Source organism: Eptatretus burgeri, chromosome 11 (genome assembly GCF_056783735.1).
Source record: "Eptatretus burgeri isolate ZD-2024b chromosome 11, Ebu_testis_v1, whole genome shotgun sequence".
Lineage (NCBI taxonomy): Eukaryota > Metazoa > Chordata > Myxini > Myxiniformes > Myxinidae > Eptatretus > Eptatretus burgeri.
Window position 1 is genome coordinate 13,760,779 of NC_140971.1, and position 11,383 is coordinate 13,772,161.

The 11,383-nt window shown below is 41.0% G+C and overlaps 1 protein-coding gene across 1 annotated transcript in view; it reads left to right on the forward strand.

Moving 5' to 3' along the window:
- Positions 1-8,771, forward strand: part of LOC147016537 (bromodomain-containing protein 7-like) — a 126,942-nt gene extending 118,171 nt beyond the window's left edge. The window contains exon 16 of the mRNA XM_085845274.1: positions 8,217-8,771. Coding sequence (XP_085701400.1) covers positions 8,217-8,245 — 29 coding nt within the window. The 3' untranslated portion in view covers positions 8,246-8,771. The remainder of the gene's footprint in view (positions 1-8,216) is intronic.
- The last annotated feature ends 2,612 nt before the right edge of the window (positions 8,772-11,383 follow it).

Below are 11,383 nucleotides of genomic sequence, written 5' to 3' on the forward strand. Positions count from 1 at the left end.
ACATACATACATACATACATACATACATACATACATACATACATATATATACATATATATACATATATATATAAATATATATATATATATATATATATATATATATATATATATATATATATATATATATATATATACACATCGTTGTTTTGGAGATGAAGAAGGCCCTTCCAACCAAAAGTAAACTATCTACTCCGCTAATTTGAGCAATAAGCCATAGAAGACCCATTCTCAGGCGACATTTCACCTGCCTCACAGCAGGCTTCCTCAAGCCAATAGCATCGGCACGTGTCCGGTTTTTACTTCCGATACGACCGCTCATTTCCAGTCATGTGCTGGTACTCGAGGTCAAATGGAGGAGGGCTTTTTATTTTATTTTGGAAACCTCAAGTAAAATAAATATCAAATCACATCATCAATGGGCTGCTCTTCTTCCTCATTCTGCTCATGGCTGCTCAAAGTAATGGCTTCTTCATTTTTGTTTTTACATCCACATGATCTGTTGTTGTATGTGTGTGGGTCAGCATGTTTGTGTGCTTGTTGTTTTTGCTCCAACTGGTCTAACTGGGGAGATGGTGGACATACCCACACAATACACACCTCTGATGCAAATTGCGAAAACTGGATGGTGCAAACAGCTGAATAAGGTGAGCAACAAACAACAATCAATCCCAAACACTACATGCACATGTGTACAACACCCAACAGGAACCCCAACAATCACACAACCCACACCTCATCACGTCCAACCTGGACATGAAACCAGGCTCTTCATGTGACTTGCTTCCAGCATCAACCTGTGTCGTTTGTTGGACGTTGTGTCTAGGACACGGGTCCCATCAAAGTCAAATTTGTGGCCAGATTGCAGGCAATGACATGCTATTGCTGACTGGATCACCTTTCCAAGCCTCAATGCTCGACCATGTTCATGCCCCAGAATCACAAAAACAACAACACACATACACACTTGCTCACCCACACACGTCACACATACAACACCATATCACGTGTTAAGTAAAAACAAAATAGAGCGGAGCAGCCCATCGTTGATGTGATTTAATGTTTATTTTGCTTGAAGTTTCCAAAATAAATAAAAAAAGCATTCTTCCATTTGACCTCGAGCACCAGCACGTGACCGGAAAGGAACGGTCGTATCTGAAATAAAAACTGGACATGTGCCGAGGCTCGGGGTCTGTTGGCCTGAGGAAGCCTGCTGTGAAGCGGGTGAAACGTCGCCCGAGTCTGCTCTTGCTTTTTGCTCAAATTCGCGGATGAGATCTCGTTTACTTTTGGTTGGAAGCACCTTCTTCTTCTTGAAAAATATATAATCCCAACCGCTCCAATCTTGTACTATATAAAGCAATTCTCTGTATGAATGTATATCTGAAAATTATAGAAAAACACAGGGCTGGCCCAACGTCCACCAAATTTTATATCCGTGTTGGTAGTACCCAGGGTAAGGTCACGGGTGCAAACTCCCTCCCCCCCCCCCATAGCAGGAGGGCATGGGGTGAGATAGTCTGCCTTTGGAACAAAAATGACTATTCTGGCCCCGAATGCGACACGATGCTGACATCATGCGCATATGCAAACCACTGCCTCACCTCCAAACTAGGATGGCTTCCACAGGGCTACTCAGGTCTTTTGAAGACTGAGATTAAATGACCAGAAGTAAATGAATGCAGAGCCACTGACCAGTTTTGCCCTTATGTTAGCTCATCAGGACAACGTACCTCAAAATCGTTTGCTTGTGACCGATCTATAGATGCTGTATTGACCTGTGGAAGTGAATTTTTTTTTTTTTTTTTTTTTTTACACAGTACTCTATCTGGTCGTAGTTCATGAACTGGTCACCCGAAAAAGGCGGAGTTGTTGCATGTTTTTCAAAACATCCACTTTCCTTTTTAACTACAGACCAGAAAAACCACAGATATCTAGATATCTTAGTATGAGAAGAAAGGTTATTTTGTCGAGTTTAATGTGGAAAAAAAACAGAAATAAAAAATATGCAATAGTTTTTGTGTAACAGGCAAATAAATGATACAAGTCAGGGGTGGAGTAAACAGGTGGAGGCGGTGGATGTGGTGAGTCAAATTTGGAATAAACTGAATTTATTTCAATCAATAAGCTTTAATCTAATCTATTTTGTTATTTTTTAGGTGAGTAACACTTGGGACTTGCTGTTGCATGATGCAAAATTGATTATTCAACTCGTTATTATTCAGCAAACCCTGACCAATATGTACAAACTCCTAAAAGAGATCTAGTAAATATCTTTACATAGTTATGTATCTAGCAGATTCTCAGGATTAATTTGGCACTTGAATTGTCCAAAACGGCCAAAGGATAACTGATCCACATCCAATTTACTCAGAAAGGGTGAATTCGAGATAAACGCGAAAATGTTTTCCTCGTAATGCATTATCCGTTAAAGTTCATCATTAAACATACCATATTCACCGTTAATTAGTGGTTTTTGCTAAAAAAAAAATTTCACACAAGTGCATGTAGCTTGGTGATGTCTATCAACACAGAGAAAACTGAAAAATTGAATATTTTGACCCTGTAACGCAAATGATGACCAGTTCATGAACTACGACCGTATACGTGTGTGTGTGTATGTATGTATGTATGTATGTGTATATATATATATATATATATATATATATATATATATATATATATATATATGTATACACACCAGGACCCCGACATTCGCGGAGGATACGTGCCGGGAAAACTCCGCGAATGTGGGTGCATTGATTCAATGGAAAATGGGGGGAGAGGTTCCAGGGATTTCCCGAACCGCGAAAAATCCGCGAATGTCGGAGTAAAATCCGCGAATGTCGGAGTAAAATCCGCGAATGTCGGGGTAAAATCCGCGAATGTCGGGGTAAAATCCGCGAATGTTGGGGTAAAATCCGCGAATGTCGGGGTAAAATCCACGAATGTCGGGGTAAAATCCACGAATATCGGGGTAAAATCTGCGAGTGTTTTGTCATTGTTACAATGGGGACAAGCGGGATAACGTTATCAGATCGCGGCGGTTCCTGGTTCATGAAACAGGCTGCAAATGGCAACACCATCATAGTTGGGGAATTGGTACAATGGGGACAAGGGGGATAATGTTATCAGTTCGCGGCAGTTTCTGGTTCATGAAAAGGCCACAAATGTTTACAAATAAATAAACGACAACACCAGATCCCGTTTCCAATTTATTGAAGAATGCATTTTGTAGTCTCTTAACCATGCAGTACCATACTGCGAAATGAAAAAAAAATCATCATCGTCATGTACCGTTTCAATTTTTTATTAAACAAACACAGCACACGTAACTTTGCAAAATGATGAAGATGATGATGAAGATGAGGTGTGCCGGGTGTAATAAGTCTTGAAAGTTGATATTACCCCCTGGTTGAGTGGCTGGATGAGGGAGGTTGTGTTCGGGTGGCAGGAACGTGACCTCAACATTCGGGTGAGCGCCGTTCAGGTCCGTGGGGTGGCCAGGAGCGTTGTCAAGCAGCAGGAGTACCTTGAGCGAAAGGTTCCTTCCTGACAGGTACCTCTTGACCTGAGGAATGAAACAGTTATGGAACCAGTCCATAAAAAGTTCAGATGTCACCCACGCCTTCATGTTCACTCTCCAGTACATGGGCGGCACCTGCTAGTTTTTGTTCTTCAGCGCACGTGGGTTCAAGGATTTTTAGAGCAGTGCAGACAAAAGTGTAATGCCTCTCCAATTATATTATTACAGTGTGTAAGATCACCTTTTTGGGGGGCATTTTTGGAATAAGTCCTCTCTTTCAGCCCTTCGGTGTTTCTCCCTTGTTCCCAGGCAGCATTACAGATATTAACTGGCTTTTTTTCAATGTCATATCCATGAACTTTTATCTTCCCTGCTGATATGAAATCCATTCCTAGTGCTTTCGCATTCTTAAGTTTCATCATGATAGCTCTAATTTCTAAAATCTGGAATGGTTGTGTATTAATATCCAAGTCATGTATCGTGTCATCATCAATGTCGATTTGGTTGTGTGTACGTGATCTGTTGAGAACCCCTGAAAGTGTTCTGCTCATCTTCTACTTTTATCATCTGATTACATAATTATCCTCCCCTTCTTGCCTTCTCTTTGCGGTTAAGGTCGCCTTCTCAAAACACCAAACCTTGGGACCCCAGTGTCCTGAGTTCAAACCCCCTCCATTGAATTAACATCAAGGTGGGGTTGACTCAGCCTGTCATCCTTCTGACGTTGGTGAAATGAGTACTAGTGTTCCAGGGTAATAACCATTCAGGGAAACCTATGTCAGAGTGGCAACCCGTCCAGGACTGTACTCCTTGCCAATGAAACTGCCTCGGCAGCCCTACATGCCTTTATGGCACGAAATAAATGGTATTATTATTATTTTTTAAATTATTATTATTATTTATTTTATTATTATCTTGCCTTTCACTGAAGGTCTTTTTGACTCACCTGACCAGTGATGTAGGTCAGTGATGTACACAGTTCTTCAGTCTAACTGTCTATAAGCTGCTTCTGCCTGGTCAGCCTTTGCATTCATCCATGCTCTCTTCCCCCTTCATTCATTCTGTTTGTAACTTCTTTATGTTTTTCATTATGGCTTGACGAGCTCTGGGTTTTTAGCCTCATACAATGTGAGGTCGGTTCAGTGAAGTCATGAGTAATTGTAAAAAAGCAAGAACAAATGAGCTCCATGCACAAACTGTATTGGAATCAATATGTGCAAAAAATATTCGAGATAGTGCCAGTTTTGAGCACTCATGTTCAAAACTTAAGTTGTACTGAGGGTGGAAATACGACGAAAGAGAAGAATGCTTCTGCAATGAGCCATTTTTACTCCATTTCCTTCTTGAATGCAGAATGAACTCGAAAGTAGAATTTGACACAAATGTGTTCAAACCAGCTGTTCACCACCACCTCTAATCTTCCCCCATCCAAAACCACAATCTTTTCTATCTCCACTAATCCACCCCAGAGAGAAGAGAGAAGAGAGAAGTAGGATAGAAGAGAGACAGATTATTCTAACTCTAGTTATGGTCTGCAAAAATAACTCGGATAGATGCAAGTACGGACGGACAGCCGGATAGACAACCCAAAAACAACGCCTCCGGTGGCAGAGGCATAAACATGTTCTTTGCTATTGCATCAAATATGAAATGTGAAGTCTATAGAATTATACTTCACATGGTTCAATGGCTGTATTGACAAATGAGTTCAGTAAGCTGAATTTTTTTTTTTTTTTTAACAAAAACAAGACTCATGAATGAGCCAGTGGAACAAAAATTAAGGGAATGAATGAACAGCAAAAGAGGAGAAGAGAGAGGAGAGAGAGAGAGGAGAGAGATAACAAACAGAAAAAACACACTGAAACCAGCAAGTAAGATGGTTCAGTTAGGAAAGGTTAATGGGGATAATGAAGCATCCTGGACTAGATAGAGAGGATCAGAGGACTGAGAGTCGAAGGAGGAATATTGGAAAATAGAGGTTAAAAAACCACATATGTGATCCATTTGTGACGTGAGAGCAACAGACTGTACTTTGGCCTCATGATGGGGGCATTCCAATAATTTGGAGAGCTTTAAATTCAACAGAATCGAAGAGAGACAGATGTGATGCTGGGGCACCAGCTCATAGTGTGGAGCAGTACTCCATCGAGCTACACACAAAGGCTTTTGTAGACTGTGAGTAGCTCTGACATTACCATGGAATGACTTGGGGCAACCGAGGATGCCGAGTCTGCGCTTTGCTTTGGAGGTCGGCTTTGCTATGTGGTTGGCCCAGGAATGTTATGGCCGATCGTGAAGCCTAGAAGTTCAAAACACCAAACCTCTTCCATTGGATGACCAAGAAGACAGATAAGTGGGTTCGTTTGATGATCCTTCTGGGTCAATAGGGTGAGACGGAGATTTTCCATTGAATCTGCCATGAGATTTTCTATTGAATCCCAGACTTGTCAGGATGTTTTGAACACAGCTCAGTAATTTGTCTTGACTTTCTAGCTATCTGGTTTGACTTTGCAAATATTTTTGATCTCGCAACGCATAGAATGATTGGGAATGTACAATTTTTTTCTGGAATTCTTTATCTGGTAATGAATCTGGTGGTAAGAGATGCAAAATATTTTGGCAAAGGTACCAATTTGGAACACGGCCAAAAACTTCTCCATTACCACACTTCCAGACCACTTCATCCTTCTGATGGGAGCACTTTCCAACAACTGATGCTGAACGGCAATGGCTGGTCGAGTTGATTACTTGTGCTTGTAAATGTAGTTTAACGTAGCCGAAAGTGGATCTCGAGCTCTGCAAATCCACTTCCACAATTTTGAGTCATTGGATTCCTACTTTTGTGTAAAATTAAGTGATGAGCCATCGGAATTAATTTTAACCATCTTCAACTCAACATCGGGTCTCTGGTTGGAGTTCACAGCACCACAGTGCTTCTGACAAATAACTAAGCCTCGGTTTGGAGCTCCCCCATCTGATCCTTGGTTAACATAACAGGTCACCTGCCTATATCTGAAGCATTTTGTGCTACATTGTCCCGGTTGGTATTGTTATCGCACTTATTTTCGCAGCCAATTGTCTGGCCATTGCACTACTTATTCACATACTAAAGTACCCTTTATCATCACCATCCATGGTGAATCTCTGTACTTTCAACATCAGGGAAGAACCTCTGCCACGGGACGTGGATGGAGGTTATGTTTTCATCCCTGTTTGTCTGTCTGTGAGCACGATATCTCAAAAGGTTGTGGACGGATTCACATGTAACTTGGTGGACAGGTCCGTGTGACAAGGAAGAATTGATTAGATTTTGGTGAAGATCCGGATTCGATTTTAACAAAAAATTGTTTTTTAAAATTGTTTCAGTGATTCTTCACCATTGAGTGATAGGGCTAAAAACGATATGTCACACGATATCTCAAAAAGTTGTTGATGGATTCTGACAACACTTGGTGGATGAGTTGGGTAGGTGACACGAACAAGCAGAATGGATTTTGGTTCAGGTCTGAATCCAGATCTGGCCTATCGGGATACAAAACATAAACTGTTCAGCCTGGCGGATGTATGTGCTCTTCCGAGTGCCATTCCAGTAATTATCATGTTTTTTGTTTTTTCTCACTTGGCCACAGCCACAATGTGATGATGATTATTAGTTATACCATTTTTTTATTCCTGTTAGTATTTACATGCATAGATATTAATGTTTTTGAGGAGGGGGCAGGATGGGGGTAATTTCCTCTTGAAGTGTGTTTGGTGAAATATCCTTCTGCATACTGTGTCACCTCCTGTCCATTTTACACAAGACAAGTTTCATATAAATGTCGCAAAATATTCTTCTGAAGTGTTTGGCTCGATGAGATAAATCAGCCTTTCAACATGTCCACCAGGGACAGCCATGTAACTTGTTGTTACGTATGTAGCCTGTGGTGGCATCATTTCTGGAAGTGTGACCGTGCCGCTGATGCCCCTGAAGCCAGTAAACTGGTACTCATTTTGCCGACCTTGGAAGGATGACAGGCTGAGTCAACCCACCTGGTGTTATTTCATGGCATGACAGGGGCTCAAATTTAAGACCCTAAGATCTTAAGCCAGCCACCTTAACTGTTCAGCCAACACCAGGCATGCCATGTAACTGACTTTGTGACTCTTCACGTGTCTGATGAGGATTAATTACAATGTTAATGGAAATGTTTTCTCCATCTTCACTTGGCTTGTAAATTGCTTTTATAACTCAAGTTGGTCTTATGTCATGAGTAAAAGGGCAACAAAAGCAATGTCGGAAGCATCAATTCAATGGAGCCTTCCTTTTGGTTTGACAATGTGATTTTTTTTTAATGGACATTCATTGTGAGCATGTTGTTATAACAATCATTTGGCCTTGGAAGAGTCGTGCATTTGTGGTGCTTCCATTCTGTTCTTCGTTTGCTTTTCCTTATATATTTTTACTTTTGCAGTTAAAAAAAAAAAATATTTTAGAGCCCATAACATCCATATCCCTTTGTCCTTTATTGATATATTCCATAATTTATGAGCAAGTCACGGTGCTGTCATGGTGCTCACTCGAAGGCCTACTCCTACGGAAGATACCATCGGATCCCCTAAGTTTGTGTGATTGCTGATAATACCAACATTTTGATATCACCTGTGAATAATGGCCTTGTTACATTTGTTTGTCCTTCATGTCGTACAGTTCTTGCAGGAAGTGGTGCCGTGGGTTAACCGATGCATGTTATCCTTGGCGAAAGTCGAATCACAGAGGCAGACGTGCCAAGAAGGGAATCTGTAAACTCTCTCCGATCTACAACAAGTGAACACACCAGGCAATGTGCCTTGCTTGTATAACCAGCCTTGTTCCTGATGCCACAAAAAGGATTCTTTCCTCATCTTGGTGAACTTGTTCAATGGTAACCAAACTCTTGTTTTCAAAAACTAAGGAATTACTGAATCTGAGCATTCTTGAATTGTTCTGTTTGTACCCTGATTTGAAATTCTGCACCATAAAGCAGTCGTGCAACTTTGCCCTTTTTAAAACACACAAAAAGAGTGTGAATTGTAAAATATCAATCTGCACTAGTTAAGCCTTTTTTTATTTTTTTATTTTTAATGTAGTTAAATCAGAGTGCAAAGAAACGCATTAATTTTTTTTTTGATTTCAAGGTGAGCACTCCAAAATTAAAGCCATGGCTCTTGCTTTCACGTGTTCACATTTCTGCACAATACTAATCAATAAAACCACTGTTAACAATTGCTTGTTATGGGTTATTATTAGACAAGTTTGCATGAAAGCTGCAATCAGCTGCGGCAGTGGTTAAATTGCCATAGAAAGAATGGAACACCAATTTACTTTAGAAAGCAGTGGTATTTATTCAACTTTAGTGTTACTCAAAAAAGGAAGAAAAAAAATAGAAGAGTAAATAACAAAGGCTGAGTTTATGTACGGGTGAACCCAAAAACGTGGGCCCCAGGAAAGGTTTAATAACTTTAATAGTATCCAATCAAACTTAACAAAATGTGCAGATCATATTACTCACTCGTTGTCAAGATGTCATTGAAAATTTCAGTTGTCTACAACGACATTTGACAATTTTACAATGTAATTACTGACGACATCGATGTTTCATGATGAGCTCTAAATGGCCACCATTACACTTCATGCACAGTGCTACATGTCAAACAAAGCTATTGATGACTTGTATGCACTGTTATCAGAATTCTCAATCTTTCTTTGCTCATATTGAGCTCTTGACGGCGGTGCCGAAGAGATTTATTGGGACCGCGGGTGACCGAGTCAGCAATGGCAGCAATATTCTCTGGTGGCCTTCCTGATTTTGGTCGGCCAGAGTGGCCTCCTCTGTTTGATGAATTCATATTCAAGGTTGTGTCATGCTGTCTAAAATTTTTTTTTTCACAAATCTTTGAATTTGAGACATGCCGGGTGCTTTCCTTGTTGCAAAATGTGCGTAGAACAAGCTCCTTGTCTGTAAGAACGAATTTCTCCGCAGATAGTTTTCGACAGAACATTACTTTTTATTCAGGCGTCCGTGACGTAGCGTGTGAATGTCACAGGTTCAAGAAACTTAACAGATGCACTCCTCCTTAACTGAGTTCGTACCTCCTCAAACATGAAACAGATTGAATGAAAACTGCGAAGGTTATTAAACTTTTTCCAGGGCCCACTTTTTGTGGTCTTCCCGTATAACGATCATTATTTGGAATTCTCGAGGTTTTCACACTCACCACCGAGCCACATAGCTTGGGTTTGGATCTCAGCCCAGCTATAAACTGTCACTCTGGTGTTCCACATTCAAGGCTTTACAACGATGTGTGCGCAACGTTCCTCAAATGGACGTTAAACCAGTGGCGTACTAAGGGAGTCTGGTGCCCGGGGGGCAAAACATAATTTTGTGCCACCCCCCCCCTTTCTGCCTCCCTCTCCCAAACCCCAAGACCACTCGCCATAGACATGAGGAAATGAAGATCTTTATGTTAAAATTTCAATTAATTGACGATTCTACACTCCACTTGATGCAGTATGCCAAAACAAAGATGGAAGGAACACTAAATATCAGTTCAAATATTTATTCAGTTCATAGTTAGAGTGGATAATCCCCTGTTCTCTACGATGCCAGATGTCTGCGTGATGCACCGACTTAGCGAATCTGCTGCTGAGAAACTGACTCGAGAAGGTTCATGAACACCATGACTGGTGAGGGTTCGTGATCTACCCCAGGACACGCACCGAACAGAGGCCTGTAATTATTCTTTCAATATTTTGTTTCATATAATTAATTTTTTTGTGACGGTAAAACACTGGGGGCAAGTTTATTTTGTGTCTCACTCCAAGCCACTCGGGGCGATTCCCTGGCGTGGGCAGTAACACCCTCCCTCGTAAAATACACGACTGTGGGAACAATTTACATGATGATAATCCCAGTAATGATGTAATGATGTAAATGAACACAGGACCCCATCCAGATGAAATGGGTTAAGAAATGAATCCACATATAAGTGCATAACACCCTCATTTTCCCTTAAACATGGTATGTGTTTCGGACGGCGAAAATACTGAAACCTTCATATAAGTTGTTTTTAAAATATTGTGAAGGGGGGTTCCCCTGCCCCCGCATTTAGTGTTTCCCCAGGGCCCATTCTGGTTCTCGGCGGCCATGCGTGTGCAGCACTGGTACCTCACTTGTATTTTATTTTCATAAATCTAACACTGAAAAACAAAAGATTTCTTGAGGCCTGATATTTTTGCTGATATATTAATATTTGATGTTACATTATGACACATAACACAAACGTCCTAATGATCCACAATTTTATGAGAATAGCTAAATTAGGGGAGAACTTGTTATACTGGTTGTGAATTTGCCCCCCCCCCCAGCCCTGATCTGGAACCTGGCACCCAGGGGCAAATGCCGCCCCCACACCTCCCTCAGTACGCCACTGCACTAAAGCCGCTGTCACACCTTGACGATTTAGCCAGCGTACGCCGATTTATGAAAAATTTGTCTAAAACGCTGGCATACGTTGAATACGTTATGGGTACGTTTTGTATACGTTAAGACCACGCTGAAAAACACTGCCATAAGTCGTAGTACGCTGGCTTTAAACGTTGTACTTTTGGGTTGTCCTCAAATTTTAGCATGCTTGAAATTTTACAACGTATGCCAGCGTATGACTCACACGTTCCGCATACGCTGGCCATAAGTTGTAGGCACGTTATGCGATCGTTGACACACGTCGACACACGTTACTTGTAAGTTACTCATAAGTCGAAACACGTCGAGGTAATGTTTAGCGTACCCGAAACTTATTTCTAACATATGAGTAACATTTTGTAAGCACGCTACA